At 34.9% G+C, this 21,511-nt stretch overlaps 2 protein-coding genes across 4 annotated transcripts; one reads left to right on the forward strand and one right to left on the reverse strand.

Moving 5' to 3' along the window:
* Positions 1 to 940: 940 nt before the first annotated feature.
* Positions 941 to 14,472, reverse strand: LOC113521361 (uncharacterized). Of its 3 annotated transcripts, none has more exons than XM_031911501.2 (10): positions 14,298 to 14,472; positions 8,175 to 8,292; positions 7,745 to 7,918; positions 6,852 to 6,976; positions 6,171 to 6,371; positions 5,665 to 5,864; positions 4,485 to 4,700; positions 3,748 to 3,899; positions 3,315 to 3,383; positions 941 to 2,088 (listed from the first exon to the last, which is right to left on the reverse strand). In XM_031911501.2, the coding sequence occupies exons 1-10, from the start codon at positions 14,343 to 14,345 to the stop codon at positions 2,057 to 2,059; spliced, it is 1,335 nt and encodes a 444-aa protein (XP_031767361.1). In that variant the 5' UTR covers positions 14,346 to 14,472; the 3' UTR covers positions 941 to 2,056. The 3 variants fall into 3 exon arrangements, with proteins under 3 accessions (XP_031767361.1, XP_031767362.1, XP_026762689.1); XM_031911502.2 differs by having other exon boundaries at positions 3,752 to 3,902; XM_026906888.3 differs by having other exon boundaries at positions 3,748 to 3,902.
* Positions 14,473 to 17,334: 2,862 nt separating this feature from the next.
* On the forward strand, positions 17,335 to 20,679 carry LOC113521484 (uncharacterized). Its single transcript, XM_026907015.3, has 3 exons — positions 17,335 to 17,576; positions 17,684 to 17,818; positions 18,728 to 20,679. The coding sequence occupies exons 1-3, from the start codon at positions 17,478 to 17,480 to the stop codon at positions 20,363 to 20,365; spliced, it is 1,872 nt and encodes a 623-aa protein (XP_026762816.1). The 5' UTR covers positions 17,335 to 17,477; the 3' UTR covers positions 20,366 to 20,679.
* Positions 20,680 to 21,511: the final 832 nt, after the last annotated feature.

Raw genomic sequence — 21,511 nt, forward strand, 5'->3', positions numbered from 1 at the left:
GAAGGCGAGGTAGAAGATGGACATAAAAAAAAACTGGGGCATATGTACCTTTTTTCCTATGGGTTACAGGACGGGGTATGTTTTTAAGACGACATAAGTCGAGAAGGTGAAAACCAAAAATAACATAATATAATATGTGTTAATAATATAATATGTGATCATGCCGTAATGAATATTTTTTATAATAGTGGTCGCTATGTACTTGCATAGCTGTGTTTTGGTTTAAAGGACATATATTTCTATGACAGTCAGGAGTTATGGTGGCATAGAACCATTGTATTCAGAAAAGGCAATACATAGGAATAGCATGAGCATCACAATTTATTCTATTCATATTCATAAGCGACAGTTTCATTTTGCATCAGGTCATTTGTCAGCTTGTCCGCTGTTTTAGGTTGCAAAAAATATTTTTTTTTGATTATTTTTCATTACGAGGTGGGTTTGCGCTTGATCTTACTTCAACTGATGGTAAATGATATCTCAATGTATCGACGACAAGGGCATTACATATATTTTTATAATTATTAATTCGTATATATGTCAATCGTCTCGACATTTAAGATGCACATGAAATTGTAGACACGAGGATGAAATTCATTGGGCATTCAGTTCCAGCTAGTTAAACATGAGAGATCGCATCATAGCATGGCCCACAAATAGCTAGACTACCGCCTGCCTCTGCGTGATGTTTCTTACGATATTACGAATAGTAAATCGTTACTACTAATTAGTCGACTGTTGCGGATATCATCTTTGGTCTGTGTCTTAAGTTTAAAGTTAATACCTATTACACTCCATTTGCCTCTTTTCAAACTAGTTGGGTATTAATGTAATAAAAATCTACATTAACCAACAAAAGACCAAGATCTAGTAGATAAGGATATCTGCAAGACTACAGGTATGCCTATTATGAGAGTAAATAAAATACGTCAAATAAAAAATATTGTATAATTATTAGTAGTAATAATAATAAAAAAGGATTGTTGAGACGGATGAAAGTTATACAATTAAGTTGCTATTATAAATTACAATGCTTATCGCCATCTCAAAAGAGAATGAGATCCGAAAGCATTGTATTAGATTACATGGTTGCTATATACATGTAAAAGGTGAAATAACAAATTCAATTTCAGTCTACACACAGGCCGAAATATAAAAATGGTTTCTGAAACCGTGCAATTACATGGTAATTTAAGTGGAATGGAAATTCTTTTTATATTTCGACTCATGTTCCTTAAAGAAAATTGTTCAACTTTGTAGATACTCTCTGAGTTTGTACTTATTAATAAAAAACAGTACATGATATAAATTATATCCGTCTCTTACTTTAAAACTAGAAAGTAAAGTTGCCAATACAATTGTCCTGACAATTGTATGTAACAGAATTTGGTACATTATCATAATCTAATATTCACTTAGCCTAAACAAGATAAATATTGTAAACAATATTTACAAAATGAAAAGTAGGAAATGCAGTCAGAATCAAAACTATAATTTTAAAAACTAATACTTTGATAAACTTTAACACTATTTAATACTATTGATGTTATTTCAATATCATTTGTACGTTACGTAAATAATATTTTGGATACGATTTAGTTATGTCATAGATTCCATTAAATTTTGACAGTATCACGTAAAGTAGTATGCACTTACATATAACGTAAGTTTGCTTTTGGTTTTACGGTAATAAAATTATAGTTAATCTTCATAAGTACTAAATTTTCTTCAAACAAATGGCATAAAAAACTATCGGTAAATAAGATTTTGTTACCGCGTGCATGAGATAGAACAAGACACTGTTTTCGTCTCATTCTATGTCATGTATACAGAAATGAAAGGTAACCTGTATTATATTGATAGATTTTGTTCATCTAAATATAACTACCTATAATTTAAAGCATGTTTACAAACATTTACATTGTCAATTAATATCATAAAAAACACTTCATCATACCATACGTACACGTACATTATTGAAAACTTTCAATTTTTCACGCTATTATAAAAACTCTTTTTTGACATCATACATGATTTTGACAAAATTATTTCTTCTTTAATATAATACATCTGATTGAGTTATTGTTGCTGAAAGAAAAAAAAAATATTTGCAATAGCAATTTAATCTTTAAGAGTCGTAAAGGTTGACTAGGGTGGACTTGTATTAATACACACAATCAAATAAGATAAATAATTCCTAAAAAGACAATAATTATAAGCATATTTATCCCAATTACTCGGAGATCCTTGGACCAATTCAGAAATTCATTCTTATTTTATTTGAAAGTTTATAAAAAACTATCAAAATCGGCTCAGTAGTTTAGTTTTTAAATAACTTTTTAACAAACTTCCTACATTTTTTAAATTAATATATTTAATTTTGCTACGACTGAAGTTAGTTTTTATTTTTGAAGACCACAATCTTAAATTACCATTTCGAATGATTGGTTTTCATGATTCTTCTTGTAATTAATGGGATTTATTTTCGTATTCCTAGATAAGTTTAGTGAGTAAAACAGAACATTTCGTGCAAAAATGATCGATTTTTCGAAAAGCGGGTTAATATATAATCTCAGTTCTTCAACTCATTAAACAGCTATCCTTTTCTCCCCATATTTTAGCATCATGCGTGAGGATGTTCTCAAAATGCTCAAACATATACTAAGCTCTCTTTTTAATATGCTAGTCGGCTAGTCCCTTAGTTTTATATCACATGCTGAATATGGTTTTTAAACTTTCATCTATTTTCATATATTGTATTACAGTCTTAATATTACGATATTATAATCGTTTGCTATTTACGAACTCCAGTGATGATGAATCAGGGCTTATCCATTTATTTGTAATATTAGGGTTGATTCTGGAGCGTTATTTCTATAAATATATCTTTAAAATTAAAATTTCAATTTGATATCACAGAGAATTTTTTATTGTAAAGACTAATATGAACTAATCTTCTAATAGATTTAAATCAAATTTAACATAACTTTATTATAGTCTATAAAATAGTAATGCAATGAAAATATAAAATTAAAAAAAATCGATAAAATGATAAATTGGGAAAAAGAGTAACAGAATTGATTCCAGTCTACTCATATAATTTTTTTTTTATACAACTTAGAATGGCAAACAAGCTGACGGCCCATCTAATGTAAAGTAGTAACCGTCGCCTATAGACATGAGCAATACCATGGACATTACTGTTTCGCCCACGATACCCCCCCATGCGTTGTTATTTCTGAGGATTCGAGTGTTATTCTTCTATACCCTGTAAATTCGCCCTTCAAACCATAATAATTCATCAGAATACTTACGACGTGATTGTACTAAGGCTTCCCTTTTTTGTATCAATGAACTTAAGCTAGACGCAGCACGGTGGACAGCTGAAATGAAAATTAGCACTTACTTAAAGTATTGAGTGTATTCTATATAGATAAATATTAAAATTCATTAATTCAATATATGCATAAAACCAACCAAGATACTGACATCGCCGGCTAAATTCTTTCTTCTTAGTTTTAGGTACTATGGAATTCAAAATGACAAAATGAATATTTTAATGAACAGTTATCATAATTAACAATATCGAATTGTTTGTATAATACAGAGATTGGCGAATTTAAACAAGATAAAAATACATATCAGAGCAGGCAAAAGCGATGTATAAGTATGTGAATATTATGAATATATGTGAATATTACTTATATGAACTGTGGAAATTATTTATTTCAAAATAAAAATACTTACATGCCTTTCTGAACGGTTGTATCGCTGTATAATCTGGTAGCGGTACTGGAGGTAGATCTTCATCGGGCGGAAGCTGATCTCGCATACGATGTGCAGACGACGGGATATACGCCCATGGCAACTGGCCTTGTAGTTCAGCGGCTGTTCCTCTTCTTCTACACACAATACACGTGATATTTTGTATACAAATAAAGTAAAACTATTCTTCAAATTATAATGGAATAATATCTTTCATTGTATGCGGGCGCCGGGCGTATAGTAGAAGTTAATAAACGGCATTCCCGCAGTAGCTTGCAAAATTTGAACAAAGAAGCAGTTGTCATTTTTCTAATGGTTCTCACTTATGAAAATATTGCACATCTTTCTTACCTTAGCAATTATTTTATAACACATTGCGATTCATATTAAACTTGTAATTCTTCGAAATTATTTCAAATTTTCAACTGACTTAAAAAAAGGAAGGTTTTCAATTCGGTTGTATTTTTTTCATGTTTTTACCTCATAACTCCATCAGTTATAACCGATTTGGATTATTTTATCTTACAGATTAGTGCCATAGGCATTTTATCAAAATCAGCCCAATAGTTTAGATCTTAAATCAAGATATCTGGTTTTGCCACAATTGAAGTCGATTTTTTTGTGGAACACAATTAGTTATAAAATTAGATGTAGGTACAGCACGTGTTTGTGAATGTGACTATACTGTAAAATATAAATGTTATATCATAAGGTTTTACCCTCGCGAATCTTGTTCTGAAGCCGTGTTAAGCTGTGGCATTGATTGCGAAATTCGCGGCGGACTGCGTCGTCCAGAAGTGTCTATGACCGCCGTGTCTAGCCGGCGCTGCTGCTCCGCTATTAAATTCTCCAATCGTTGTGGTAATGATAACAAGTTCTCTGGGAAATTCACTGTTCGTTTCTTATCAGTTTCCCCAAGTTGAGTATGAGTCGACCTGAATATTTCAATCACATGAAAATCTTAATCATATTTATATTTTTCAACCGAGTTAAAAAAGGAGGAGCTGTATATATATTTTTTTTTATTACTTCATAACTTTGCATTTCTAAAACGATTTTGAAAAATCTTTTTTATTTGAATGATCTGAATGGTTAATGAAAATTTACAAATGGATATCATAGAAATTTTATCGAAAACGGTATAGTAGTTTAGTTTTTAAATTGAAATAACTTGTTTTGTCACAATTCAAGTCAGTATTTTGTGGGACACAATCTTTAAATTTAGCAGTCATAATTTAAAACGTTTCCGGTGTGAAGCAACAATACATATGATTGTTTCTTCACACTGGAGACAGGTAAATGTTTAGGTTTGCATAGATATTTTAGTTTAAAGAGGTATAGTATATTCTAGAATATGTTTATATAACGTATATAGGTATAAACGAAGTTTAACAGTTTTTATCAAATGAGTTGTTAGCTCGTTTGTTACAATACGTGATAATAAATAGAAGCTTCCATTGATTTAACGAACAGTCGGTAGTATTCACCTCTACATGATACCCCTGGATACCATCATCGTCAACTTCATCATCACTTGTCAAATTTCACTGGCATATCACTGGTACGCACTCAATACCCATACAAGCCGTTCTAGTACGTCTTGCTCGCACATTCAGTCATCTTCTGTGCTGCTTCTGAGAGACTCACGCGCACGACAAAGATCTTATAAAACAAAACGTCATTTAACATTGACGTTTTATTTCGTTTATACCTTATATACTTAAATTATTTAGAAAACCTGAGATCACAACATCCTTAGAAGCTGCTATTGTTTGTATGAGAAAAAAAAGTGCTACATCACATTTAACCGGACCCGGGATACGTGCTTGGCTTTTATAACACTATAAAAAAAATATTTCAATTTTGATTTTGTAATAAACGAAAGAAGTATGAATTCACCTCAGAGGGGAACTGTTCAATGTTTCTGAATTAGAACGTGCCGTTGGCGGAGACGGTTTTCCAAACAGGAGTTCTTTCATTCTACGAAACGATTGGCTTAGTCCTGGTCTAGGGATTCTGGTGTTGCGACTGGGCAAACTAGAAGTTTCTGTATCCTTATTACTAGTTGCATCATCTGCCATAGTCGGGGCTTCCACTTGCTAAAATGACATGGCCAAAATAAGTTTAAATAAATCACTATTACACAGAGAGGTTTACTACGTGCAGTTAAAACAAAATACAGATAAAAATTAAATTAAATATAATGCGATTAAATTGAATATTGTTATACAATCCTCAGAGATGGACAAATGTCCCTCAGTGTAGATTACTAATTTCTTATATCTAAATCACGTACGTGTCGATTAAATAGTAAGTGATCTAACGTGAAACAGCGTCTCAAACAATATAACTACATCAAAATTATGATATTATAAAAACAGGACATAAGCATTGATTGTACTTACAACAGCAGCGTGGACATCAATACGACGAATAGCATTACCATCGATGATCACTGATATAATAAAAAACATATTGACAAAGAAGAAAACAACAAATCTTGAATATAATATGACCATCACCCAAGACGCCCATGATGTATCCAAATCCATGCCACCCGTACCGCTGGCAATTCCATTGATATATTCCATTATATCCGACAACGTCTGTATAAAAAGAAAAGTTAAAATAGGTAGGTATACAGCACAATTAATTTGAAATTTTTATATATGTATACATATCACATTGACAAATAAAGATGGTAATATGTGTATTCTTCAGTATGAATGAATCGTTATTTCGTAATTCAGAATAAAATTCAAAGTGTTTCATCATATGTATGTTTGACTTCAAAATGTCAGTATTAGGTTTCGTACCACAAAACTTTATATTTACTGAACATGTCACACAGAAATACTACTTCAACTACACACCGAGGTTATTAACTAATAAAATATAAAGTATTCAGAGGTATTTGTCTACTGTTACTATTATAATTATAATATTAGGTATCTAGGTAGATATCATAAATCCCATGTGGCAGGGAGCAAGTCTATTGCCGTCTCTCGGAATCATTTGTTTGTTTACGATGTTTTACTTTACCAGAGAGTTAATAGGAACTCCAAATAATAGAATTTTATACACACCCTAGTATGGAATGAGTCATTAGCGTATATGACAGTAGCCACCAAATCTACTCCACATACTGCCACAGTAACAGTGATCCACGGCCAGCGCATTCCCTTCGATTGCTTATTCTTTGCTCCACCGACTGTAAGAAATTTTAAATTAAAATAACTTTAATAGTACTTATCTATTATAAATTTGAGGGGAAGGAATAGTGAATAATGGAATCAAACAGCCCCATTCCTAGCAATAAACAGGTCGGTTTCCCCTAAAAACCATGGTAGTTAATTCTAGTTGAATTCATTAGGATGGGTTAACTGATTTGCTTTTATCCTTACCTTTCATTTATCATCGGTGACTTGCCATTGTATACCGTAGCGCAGGTAGTTACCATTTTATTCACCCATTAAAAAAAAACTATTAATCTAAGTCTAATTAACTAAACCGTGACTAGCTCGATAACTTTAAGATTATATTTAAGGTAGTGAATCGACAACCTTGTCATAATGTAATAGAAAGAAAATAGGACACAATGAAAAATAGCAGAACGACAAATGAAGTGAAACATTAATACAGAGAAAATAGAAATAAAAAGATGAAGAATGTGTTGAATGAAAGAGATTTATAAGAAAGTAACAAGAAAAAGTATGTCTAGCCAAGGCAAAAAAATGGTTTATGATAAAGATTTAATATCCAATGGCAAGTGTGATTTCGTTATTAAAAAAATATTTCCAATGGAAAACATATGCTACTTTTTGTCTTGTTCAATTAACATTTCCCAGGAGTGAGGACGAGTCACGAGTACAGCTAATATATTTAAAGAAAAGATAAAAATGCAGGATAAGGATAAGAATGGAAGGTATTTGAAAGGTATAATAATATATAATAATACAGAGCCTTGATTACTACTTACTTATGATAATAACGCTTGCGATCATCCATAAAATACTAAGCCCGAAGCTTGTGAAATTTATTACAAACGTCCGAAATGTAGTTAATGGTTCTTGATTTAATGACACGAATGCTTGATTTATCATGCCATCAATCGCATGACCAATATTGATACGGACACCACAGTATTCAGGGTCTGCAGAATAAATAGGAATGTAATTGTGACTTCTTAATAAATATGTGAAAGATTTTGTAAAGATGTTTGAATGTTTATGTTACATACGTACAGAAAGCAAGGTTTAATTTATTTCTAATAAAATCCTTTAGCAACCAAACCCTAATAATATCTCTTTTTTTTTTCTAAGACGTTTAAAAACAACAATTTATTTTCTACTATTAAAAATTAAATTTTATAATGTTTTGTGACCAGTGGGTGTGTATTAGGTACTCACTGTGAAAATATAATATTCGTATGTAGATAACTAGTGGTAGTTCTTTCAGAAAGTCAATTAGACAAAAGTACTGTGCAAGACCCAATCCGGTGAGGATCATTTGCGTTACAGCTTGCAACTGGAAAAAATTTATGATAAAATTAAATAAATAACTTGGTTCTAAGCCAGATAGGCAGAGATACAAATTCGCATCCATTAAAATTCATATTTAAAATGGGAGTAGTAAACCCAGTAAATCTAGTCTAGACAATTAACGTCTTGAAGTAGTATTATTATTGAGCCTGTTATTATTATTGACGGAAAATTGCGTTGTGACATGTTTATACAACAAAAAATTATAAAAAAGCTCAATCGGTTTTTTAGAGATATTAGACAATTAATAACTTAGAACAGTTAAATATAATTCAGAAAATTTCATTTACTAAATTGGGCCGACTGGAAGTTAAACCCGGTACCTTAATTATGTAGAGCAACGGTATTCGAGTGTTTTTACTAAACAGCTATAGAACATAAATATTAAACCACACGATATGAATTTATTGAATTCGGTATTGATTAGCTTGTGAATGGTCACTTTATCTCTACTGAAACAAGTTATTTCGTAATAGGGAATACGTAGATATCAAAGAGTTGAACGAAATATTTCGTCTACTATGACGAATCAGAGATAAGATAAATAGAATATAATCATATAAAAATACATGCATACGATGTTTGTACATGAGGGACAATCTTTTGGACATGTCTCGGTATTTAATTCTAAGTATTTTGAGAGGTAAATACCCATAAATATTGAGTAAAGTTTCGGATTGAAATTTAGAAATGTACGATAAAACACGTTTACATTAGAATTCAGAATTTGCGTTCATCACGTGGAAGGCGGTCACGCGTATAAATTAAACCTACGCGGCTAAAGGGGCAATGGCAAAAATAAAGATGGCGGATAATAATAACGGAGAGAGTATAGGGTCGCTGCCCGGGGGTCGCCGGGGCGCGTCTACAACTGGCGGTAGGCGCGGCAGAATGCGAGCCAGCCGACCGGCCCCACCACCTGGCCGGTCCGACCCCTCGCCATCGACATCAGCTGGCTTGGCGCCGGCAGGGCCGTCACAGGCCCAGCAATCGGTGCCCGCCACTGGTGGTACACGTCGCATGAGGTGGACAAGAGCCATGAATGAGGACCTCATGCGTGCGTTCTTCAGGGCTACAGGGACAGAAACAGGCAGAACAGGATACCGGGCAGTAATGCACCGCGAGTTTCTGCGTCTTTTACCGGATCTAACCGTCTCGGAACAGAACCTAGCCGACAGAGTTCGGTACATACAGCGCTCTGGTATGTTTAGCGCGACCGAACTCGAACGATTGCGAAGTGAAGTTGTTCCAGAAGCAAATTCCGCGACCGTAGAGCAACCCATCTCAGACGTGCTACCTAGCGTAGAGGTGGTTGCCGAAACGCTTTCAGAAGCGGATGCGGACGGAACAACTTCCCAGGATATAGAGCATATGAGGAGCATACTAGAGGAGGCGATTCTAGAGATCCGAAGAACTCCCCTCGAAGAGAGACCGAAGCTTCCCCGGATATATCCAAATGTGGCGACGCGGGATGCCATTGAGGCCACAAATGGACTGCTGCCTCAGTACCTTGAGGGCAGCGGTGACCTGGGAGAGACGAGTTCAATCCTGTTTGGCGCTGCGTTGGCAGTATGCCGATATACCGGCGCAAAAATGCCCCGGGCTGGACGTAATATCCAAAGGGATAATATGAAACCAGCCTGGAAAAGAAGGATTGAACGACGGATCGCCCAGGCCAGAGTCCTCATTGGTAGACTGCTCTGCTTCAGGGAGGGCAACACACGCCCGAGAATTATGCGCTCCGTAAAAGAGGCCTTTGCTGGGACAGGTGTACGTCTGTTCCAGCCGGACTTCGGGCACAAACTTACGGAGCGCATAGATGAACTGAAGCAGAAGATCGCTGCATGGGGGAAGCGACTCCGACGGTACTCTGAGAGGGTTGAGAGGTATCAACAGAATCGCCTCTTTATGAGTGATCAACGGAAGTTTTATAGGAACTTGGAGCGCCCAAAACTACAGCCCACAGGACAAAGACCCGAAACAGCCAATTTCGTCGCCTTCTGGAGACAGCTGTGGTCTGAACCTGTGGAACATGAGGAGGGCGCATGGATGCACGATGTTGAGGAAGCATGTGCTCGAATAACGCCGATGAACGCCATTGCCATTACGGAGGAAGACGTGGTTGCCGCGATCCGTCGGGCTCCGAACTGGAAAAGTCCGGGGATCGACGGATTGCAGCACTACTGGTTAAAGGCGTTCTCGGCCAGCCATGCGACCTTAGCCGTGCAATTCCAGAGTGCCCTCGAAAACAGGGCGCTCCCGAACTTCCTTACAACCGGGATCACTCATTTAACTCCTAAGACGGACGATACCGCGGATCCATCTAAATATCGCCCCATCACTTGTCTTACGACAATATATAAGACGTTAACATCCGTTCTGAGCGCTAAGATCTCTCGTCATGTGTACGAGAATAAGATCCTATCTAGCGCTCAGAACGGATGCAGGGGCGGTAGCCGCGGATCGAAGGAGCTGCTCCTCATTGATGCTGTCGCTGGGCACGTGGTCAAGCGGAACCGTCGGAATTTCTCCGCCGCCTGGATAGATTATAAAAAGGCGTTCGATTCCGTGCCCCATTCATGGCTCCGGAGGATACTCGAGCTGTACAAGATCGACGGTACAGTTCGAGTGTTCTTGGAGGCATGCATGAGGCAGTGGACGACGATCCTGACTATCCAGGGCGAGCGATTGACGGATACCGCTGACCGGATAGAGATAAAGAGAGGAATATTCCAGGGCGATTGTTTGAGTCCACTTTGGTTTTGCCTGTCCCTGAATCCACTCAGTACTTTACTGGAGAATTCGGGGACTGGATTTCAGTATCGGAGAGGAGGTACACGAGTGTCTCACCTTCTGTACATGGATGACTTGAAACTGCTAGCTCCGAGCGTCGAACGCCTGACGGAGCTGCTAAATATCGTAAACGATTATAGCAGCTCTATTAGGATGGCGCTCGGAATAGACAAGTGCGCGGTCCTCCATGTGCAGAGGGGACGGGTCACTCAAACTGAAGGGATCGCCACAGATCTCTCTAATATTAAAACCCTCTCCGAGGCTGAAACATACCGGTATCTGGGCATGTCACAAAACATTGGTGTGAAGGAGACGGATATGAAACAGTCAGTCCGCGAGGAATTTTTTGCGCGCCTTACAAGAGTACTGAAAAGTTCTTTGTCGGGCGCCAATAAAATCCGAGCTTATAACGGCTGGGTCATACCCGTACTCCTTTACACTTTTGGCGTGCTCAGATGGTCTCAAACCGAACTCGAAGCCCTGGATCGGAAAGTCCGCACAACTATGACCCTCCATAGAATGCATCACCCGAAATCGTCAGTCATGAGGCTGTATATCCCGCGGAAAGCTGGTGGTCGAGGCTTGTTAAGCGTTAAGACCATGCACAACCGCGAGATTGACAGCCTCAGGACATATTTTCTGGAGAAAAGAGACGAGGGTTTGCATAGAGAGGTCATAGAATGTGACAAAGGATTCACCCCTCTTTCTCTGGCTAAAGAGGACTGGCGAAAACCCGAAGTTTTGAGTACCTCTCAGCGGGAGGCCGTATGGAAAGAGAAGGAGTTGCACGGAAGGTTCTTCAAAGCCCTTCACGGGCCGTACGTAAACACGAAGACCTCCGTGCACTGGCTACAGTTCGGTGATCTCTTCGGAGAGACCGAAGGTTTTGTCTGTGCAATACAGGATCAGGTGGTTAAGACGAACAATTACCGAAAGCACATTCTGAAGGATGGCACTGAGGACATCTGTCGAGCATGTCGCCATCCTGGAGAGTCACTCAGACATGTGCTTTCGGGTTGTTCAGCTCTTGCCAACACAGAGTACTTGCACAGGCACAACCAGGTAGCCAAAATACTCCATCAAGAGCTAGCTCTGAAGTACGGCCTCGCGAATGAGAGGTTGCCGTACTATAAGTACGAGCCACAGCCGGTCCTCGAAAGCGACAGCGTCAGGCTCTACTGGGACCGATCCATCATCACGGACAGGACTGTTCTTGCGAACAAACCTGATATCGTGGTGATGGACCGGGCACTTTCGAGGGTGTTTTTGGTGGATGTCACCATACCGCATGACGAGAACCTCGTGAAAGCCGAAACCGAGAAGAAGAGAAAATATCTCGACCTGGCTCACGAGGTGACCGAAATGTGGGGGGTGACATCTACCGAAATCATCCCAATCGTTATGTCGGTGAACGGTCTTATCCCAACCAGTCTGGAACAACATCTCAGACGGTTGGGATTCCGAGTCGGCTCACTCCCGGGAAAGATGCAGAAAGCGGTGCTCTTAGATTCTGCCCGCATTGTACGCCTGTTTCTCTCCCTGGGGCCCTGAACCCCGGCCGACTGTGCTTCTACCGGGGGTTAGTTGCCATCTCCTCTCCTTAAGAGGGGAGATGAGAATTTTGGTAAAATTTAAAAATAATAATAATTCATTTGGAAGCCATTACAGTAAATAAATAAAATATATAAGAATAATAATAATAATGCATTCGAAGCTTGGAATAAAATTGATTCTTTCAGTAACTAGATGTTTTTGTGCAATAATAATAGATTTCTTAAAATAAATAAAAATATTTGTATAATCACAACTATAATTCTTAATTAGGTAATCATAAGTTCATAATTGCTGTTTTTCATCACTGGAGAGTTAGTGGGGAAAAGTTTTTGTATCGGTCAAGTTCGATTTTACGATCTTTGCGGTCTAGAAGTTGGAACATTCATCGGAACCATGACGCTTTTGCACTTAATAATAATATTAGGATAAGTAAAAGATTTATACATAGTAACTGATTCCGTGTGTACGACTATCATAACGTGTATGATGGTATTATTATCTTTATCAGTGACATGAGAATTTTTTACTGATAAATAAGCATTTCTTACTATTTATGATGCTAGCAAGACATCCTATCCAAAGATATATTAATACAAAGATATCATATAAATGTTTGTTCTTTAAAACAGGTAACATTTACATTACTATTTAAATTACTTAAAAAGGTTACTTTAAAATCTACTAAAGATGTAGCAACTATTTCGTATTTTGCTTATGAAGTTTCCAAACATTTTTTCAACATGAAGTTTTAGTTTCTTTTTTATAGTTTAGGATTGATAAGAATCTTAATTGTGCATAATCTTTCATTGTTTTAGCTCGCTATAGCTCTTGTTAAATATTGTTGTGAAATAGTTGAACTAACAGGTTATAAATAATACATAATTTTTATTGTAGAAGCAAGCAGAGCAAGGGGAAGAGCAATATATACCTCATTATGTCAAACAAAAGAAATATTAGGTGTCATGTCGCAGAGTAAATTATATGATCTAGGATAGAGCTCATTAGAGAAAGTTATTTAAAACAATTCCCGCCAAGAGACAACTCTTAAATTGCGAAGTAGAAAGTTATTGTTACGTTAGGTATAAACCCTCTTAATTCGTTAACTATCGACGTCATATTTAAAATTATGTTAATATATGCAATAATCATGTAGCTATGTTTATCATAACCAAAAAAAGAGTGAGTAGTTTAAATATAAAAATTGCGCTAGTTATAACTTTATAACATTATTACAAAGTAAAATCGAGAGCAATGTAGGCGTGATTATTCTGCATAAACGTGGTAGGTATAAAATACATTCGCTTTGCAGCAATCTCATAGCATTAGATATTTATGTAGTAATTACATAGTATATTAATACTTCAGATTATACTAATTACCATTTTGTATTACTATAACCTAAAGAGCAGAATTAATGTTCGCCAGCCAAAGTAATAAATAGGTAATAATAGTACATATGTAAAAGGTTACTTATTGTGAAAGAAATTTTAAAAGTATATATGGAGTTATATACATACATTTGCACATAAGTTACAGTGAAATATTACACCCTTGAATATTAAAATACTTGACCCTTTACATAGAAACTTTATTAATATTTCTTTAATTACATTGCATTAGTATACTGTATAAATGAAGACTTACCAGAGTCACTACGCCGGCGGTAATCATAAGCTTGTTCATAGACATCATTTGGATGGATCACTTAAATCTCACACAATAGAAGCTAAAATAGAATTCAACAAATCCCGGAGGCAAACCTCTGGAAGCGCTAGCGCGCTGACCCTTTATCCCGCGTCGCACACTCACACTACACCTACGTTATTACTCACAACAGCATCCACTGAAACTTGAAGCATCCGAAAAAAAACGCCGTTTGATTGTCTGATAAGTGATAAGTCACCTCAGATTATTATTACACGTCCGGAATTCTATTATTCTCGTATGTGAATTTCGTTCAACATAGATACAATCAAATTTTATATTGGATAGTATAGATATAAATAAAGTTTTAAATTAAGTATTTAACGGTTTTTTTTGAAGTTTCATGTAAACATACGTAGATACAGCAAATGATATTAAGTGTCAATAATTTACCCGCGACGGAACAGTGAAAGTTTACCTATGCGTTTGTGGTTCTCGTCAGCGCACGTTCTTATTTTTTAATAATGGTGGGGCAATTGCTTCGTTTGCGAGCAGGTGAGTTTATAATTATTATTTATTTATTGATGAAAGCATCCTAATCCTCAGGAATAGCTACATTACTAAGGATGCAATAATAGGCAACCATTATTACTATTTTCAAAAATGGGATAATTCTTCTTAATTAAATAAAAAAATAATAATCACATACGTCTCTATCTCATTCATTATTTGCCTTAATTTGTTTGTCTTTATAGCAAATCTTCATAATTAAATCAAAATTCATTAAGTATAAATAGAGTAAAAGTCACTAGTTATTTTATATTATATTATACACTGTTATAATAATTTTACTTGAATTATTATTAAAGTGTATAAACGAATTTTTATTTTGCTCTTCCGTCCTAAATTTGCTTAAAGATATTTAGAGGTTCATTATTCGACCATGCTTAAAAAGGTGAACAGGCTTGAGTGAAATTTGATGCGCAGATAGTCCTGACCTTGAATTACATTTTATCATAATTCAAGCGGGCGAAACCCCGGGAACACGTATATTTTTTTATAGCACAAAGGCATACTGCCCGTCTGATGCTAAACAGTTACTGTAGCCTCCATAGGCTACAGTGACTGTTTAGCATCAGACGGGCGTCCATACGCCTGTGATACTAGGGATCACGTGCGTGTTGTCTACCCTTAAGAAACCTTAATAGACCCTCTTTGAAGAACCCCTACTATACTGTAGTCTATAGGAAAACTCCAGCAGAGAGCTCATTCCACAGCCTTAGCGTTCGCAGGAGACAATTTATAAAATTTATTTATTTATAATAACATATTATAAACTGCACTGTACGTGACCATTTAGGTTCAAGCGTGTGATAGTGTATTTCCTATCAGTAAGTATATCCTACTTGTAAGTATATCCTATTAAAATTAATAGTATAAATACAAAAGTTTGTTAGGGTGGATGAACATTTGTTACTCTTTTACGCAAAAGCTATTGGACAGATTTATACTGATTAATACTGGAAAAGCCGCGGGAAATAGCTAGTCTTATATATAGTCTGATGCGCAAAACAATGGCAAGATGAATATTTTACTAGTTTTGTTTTATTTCCTTATTCTATTAAGTATGTTGTGTTATTTATGTATTGAATTAGAATAATCAGCGATAGATGATTCTACCATTAAAGAAAGAACATCCTATGTAGGCATATAATATTTAATGTGTATGATTTATTGTTGTGGTATTTATACCTCCATCTGCAGTATACTATTAGATATTATTAGACTTATCTGCGTGGCTTCAAAACAGTCTTTGTGATATTATTCATCAAGTTATTCTGAGTCGAACAAAGATATTAGTCAGAATTACTTGGTTGTCTCTTTCAAAATATATGTATTTTATTTAATTATTATTAAAATGTTCACTACTTAAAAACATAGTTTTAAATAAAAGTAATGAACATTGGTGAGCTATTGTTTTTGAATCTCCACAAATAGACTTAGGTACTTCTTTTAGATCGTTGCGAAGATGTTCTAATTTGAAATGTTCAATACAAAAGGGTGGCTTAATTATTCAGTCAATCATAGATAGTTATGAAAATATTTTAGAACATAAAGTAATAAACTGTACTTATATTACGTTTTTATGTATTTTTCTATATACCTTATAAATTAGTTAAAACAAAAATGATCTCTCCGTTATTAAACAGATTTTTAGGGTTCTATACAAAGAAAGCCTTGGTTTATGTCAACTCAGACAGATGATGAAAAATTTAATTTCCTCTTTTCAACAGGCCTTGACTACAAATAATTCGCGGGGTGATTTTGGACGCAACCTAACTGGGATACGTAGATGTTCGTTGTCAATTCATTATATCACAATGAATACTCTATTCAAACAATAATTTATAAATAGATATTTGTTATAAATTAATATACTTTTAGTTATTTAGTTATCGAATTATTTTTTATAATAAATGAATATTTCTTAAAAGTATAAAACAAAATATTTGTCCGGGCTTGTTTTTATTTCAACTTACTTCAATTTATTATTCTTTTGATATTTTTTCAGTACATTTTGTATAATAAATACAGTATAGTTTGTACCCGGGGCAATCTCATTTTAGCCCGAAGCGGATGGCTAATATTGTCCTAATAGCATAATTAATTATAAGAAACAATTAACCTTCGTAAGCACATAACGTAATGTAGAATGTACTTATAATCAATAAATATCTAAATATTTTGTAATACACTAAATACAGTTGAATTGTGCAATATGAATTTTATTTATTTCCCTCTTATTAATAAAAATGCAGCATTTTATTATAAATACGACATAAAATGATACTACTGTGACTGCATTTAAGTATAATAATTTTAATTTATATTATATTCTTTCTTTACATAACTCCATAAAATATCATTATATGACATGATGTTAAAATAATATTAAAATATACCGGTATGTACTAAGGGCGCATGTGCAATCTACCTGTTTCACGCATGCGCCACTAAGAGGTTAATGATTAGATTTACATTAGACTCGCCCTGATGTAATTCTATAGTATATGACTAAAATGCTCTTTATACTTTTCATAACCCTTATTGTTAGTGGTAAATTAAAAAAATGAAGCGAGCATATTTATATTAAAAGTCATCTTAAAAATCTATATAACAATGAGTTCACCAAAACTAAACGAAAGGTGTCCGAGCAGCTTAAGCAATGGCAAAAAATTACTCAGCAATGATTCGAAAGAAGATTCTTTGGATAATTCCGTAAGTATTTATTACTTAGCCATATTAGTGTTTGTAATCTTCAGTAGTTTATAATAAATAACATTTATACAGTAATTAATAACATATAGTTTTATATCGTATTGTAGATAAGGGAACCGGGAAAATCTGATAGACCTGGAGGAAAGGGTGAGGAAGATTGGCGAAGACGTACTATTATAGTTGAAAAGAAGAATGGAAACTACGGGTTCACACTACAAAGTTATGGCATACATTACAAAAAGGTTTTTATAAAGTATTGATTAAAGTAGTATATTATAATCACCTGACATTGGTGAGGGATAAATTGAGGTGGAACTAATTTAACCATTATAACCCATACAATGACTGCAAATATCTAAAATAAAATATTTGCAGTATGTAACCCGCCACAAACTAAAGTCCTAACCATTTGGATAAGTGGTGGTCCTTAACTGTGTGTTTTCAAGGCACGCACGATCACTTTCTTTGGAATCAATTTTCAACAGTAGTATTTCCAAACCGATACGACATCATAACCGTAAAAAAAGAGTCTACTCTTTTTTAAAAGGCTAGCAGCACACTTGTAATGTTTCTGGTATTGTGAGTGCTGATGAGTTGCGGTAGTCACTTACCATCAGGTTTGCCTCCTGTTTTATAAACTAAAAGATCACTGACCGACAGTCCCTGCTGAAAGCCGTACTGGCGATTACAGACCAGCTTGTGCTCCTCTAGGTACCGAAACAACTGACAGAGTGATAAAAATGTATATAGTAGTAGTATAGTTCTATAATCGTCAATTTACCGAGCCGATTTCTTTTAAAACAGATATTAATCCCGTTTAGCAACATTAATTTTGTATGAAAATTATTATATGTATCGTTTTATACCTATATTTTATATTTAATAAAAAATGTAAGTATAAATTATGAATCGGTTAAAAAAATTATAAAGCAAAGTTTTTTTTTTTTTTGGGTCAATTAAATTATGTCGTTAAAAGGGTGTCCAGACATTATCAATGTCAACAAATCAACGGCAGTTTGGATTTGCAATTATTTGGTAACGAAAATAATATAGTGACCTTATAGATAACATTAGAAGTGGACCAAATTTTATGTATAATAAACGTATTATAGGTTTTATTAAGTTGTTACTATATATACAATATTTTTCAGGAACAAGAGATAGAAGTGATTACATATGTCGATCATGTGGAAGCTGACGGTCCAGCTGCAGCAGCGGGTATGCGAGAAGGTGACGTTATATTATCAATCAACGGCGCAGACGTAGAACGAGCTGATCATGCTGTCATTGTCGATGCTATCAATGCCTGTGACTCGCGTATGCGGATGGTAGTAATTTTTGAAGATTGTGTGCGTAAAGTTGAGTTACATCTTAAATATATCAACCTTCAAAGAGCGATTCAATCCAAAATGCGAGAACTCGACCAGCTAACTGTACGTGAGAGACAACTTTTTGATACTAATTGGAAAACTCATAGCTTACCTTCGCAAAAGAAGAAGAACTCCCCGGCGGATGTTATTTCTGATAGTGAAGAAAACAATATCGGAGATAATATAAATAATCCTTATTGTAGACCTACATTGTCAAGCGAAAATGTTACGGCCGCTAAACCACCGCAGACTAATGTATTTATGTATCAATATCTTGATCCACGTTATGGAACATGTCTAATACAGCCAAATATACACACAGGCAGCTTTGTCATTACCGTAGGCTCCCCACGGAATAGACGTGATTGCCATCATTACGTAGTAAAAACTCCAGGAGAGTGTCACCGTGCACCTGATGGCCACAAAGCTAGTAGCGGAAAGCATACAAAGGGCCACAGAAGTAATCATAGTCACAGTTGTACGCCTTGTGTACCAAATTATAACAATCAAGATGCTAATAGTCTAGAAGCTTATGACCTTGCTAGTCCTTGCTGTGACCCTCATTGTGTGCCGAATACCCGAAAGAAAATTAGACGAAAAAAAGAATGCTCTAAAGAGCATAAAAGAAAAGACAAATGTCAACAAGTTGATAAATCCACACAAAAACCTGACAATTGCTCTCATACTAGAACCAAAAAAGTGTGTCCTTCAGGACATTGCTCAAGTCGTTACCGATACTTAGCAACAGAGTCTACTCAAACAAGTCAGTGTAGTCTGCAATCCTATGCAACTAGTAACGCTACAGTACCTTGCGATAATTCAGCCTCAAGTTACAGTACTTCGTTAAGTAGTGATACATTGTTTTGGGATAATGATCGTACCGAAAATAAATCATCACCAAAAATACAGTATCAGAGTTCACATCAACATGTCAAACCAAAGTCTTGGGACAATTTAACAACTAAAGCATTTGGCGGTTATGGTTTTGGATATGGTTATTTAGACACAAGTACAAAACATTCAAATCGGTCAAAAAGTCACGGGCGAAGTCACAGCGGGCGCAGTACTCAAAGTCATCATGAATATCAGCATCATTCACAGGAGAAGCATTCCCATCGACAAAGTGCAACACCACACCACTACTCTGTTTACAGCAGAGGCCATAGTACTCGATGCGCACCCACTAAGTCCACAGAGAGTTTAATCGTGGTACCCAAATATCAGTTGGAAAGTAGTGGTTCTGAAAGCAGATTAGCATGCGATTGTACTGAAACAATAGAATATTATCGCAGAATTAGCATCAACAAAAATCCAGGCGACGCCCATTCTACCAGTTACTACTCTCAACACTTTATATATCCCACGCATTCTTATAAAAAAAAAGATTCGAATGTTAGTTCTGAAATAACAAGGTTATAAGCAAATTTTATCATTGTTCTATTCAATGCTCAATTCTAGGCCTAAATAGGTTATTTATTATACCTATCTGAGTAATCATTATTAAGTAGGCATATTACATTACCTAATCTTATGTAGAAATATTAGTGCGTGATTTAAACTGCTTTGTACCTATTTGTTCGTTTAAAAAATTGTAATAATAAATGGAATTTTTAATCGCTTTTTAGAACTTTCTATTTTTATACGTTCTATTTTAATTCTGTAGCTTTATCTGTGTAGTATCCGGTATCTTCTATTCTTTATTTCCAGAAAACTAAGTAAAGATATAGAGTGTTTTTTTTTGGTTTTCTTTTTAAACGATATCCAATAAATAATATATACACCTTTCTAATTAGATGGTTAGTTTCCGTCATATACATCTCCTCATATATTAAAACAAAATTTCAATTTTCTAGACGAGTGGGGTGCGTATTAGTAAAAATATTTACTTAAAAGAATTTATAATAAATAAATTTTCAGTTTATTTTCACGCCATATTCTTTGTGGGGTAGGTCGAGAGATTTTTTTATTGTAATTATTCTCATATGAATTAAAACTACTTAATCATTTAGCTTGCGTAAAAATAACGTCATACGATCCAACAAATTCGAGATGGGTTTTATCAGTGTTTAGGTAATTATTATAATAATGATACTGCCTATGAATGTATGTCAAATGTAGTACAAGTATTTGGAATAAACGGTACAGTTTGGACTGAGAAGATATATATATATATATATATATATATATATATATATATATATATATATATATATATATATTTCCTTTTGTGAAGAGAAAATAAACCGTTCATTCATTCATTCATTCATTCATTCATTCATATATCGGATTATTTAGGTTATAAATAGTTATTAGTGTTTACTATCCCAAGAAAGTAAATGGAAATAAGTTTTTATAATGGCGCAAAACTAGTGAGTTTTGATATATGATATTGTTTTGACTTAATAGTCACATACATCATTGAAAACTCTTTAATTAAGGTAAGTAGAATTATTTTTAGGTTAAATATCTCCTAATAAGTAATCATGGTATGAGCTTGTCGTCTCATCCGCTTATCTAAGTGCCTATTGCGTTATTAATTATATAGGTACATATTTTAAACATAAA

This window comes from Galleria mellonella, unplaced genomic scaffold, assembly GCF_026898425.1.
Source record: "Galleria mellonella isolate WM207_F2 unplaced genomic scaffold, CSIRO_AGI_GalMel_v1 utg33, whole genome shotgun sequence".
NCBI classification, from domain to species: Eukaryota; Metazoa; Arthropoda; class Insecta; order Lepidoptera; family Pyralidae; genus Galleria; species Galleria mellonella.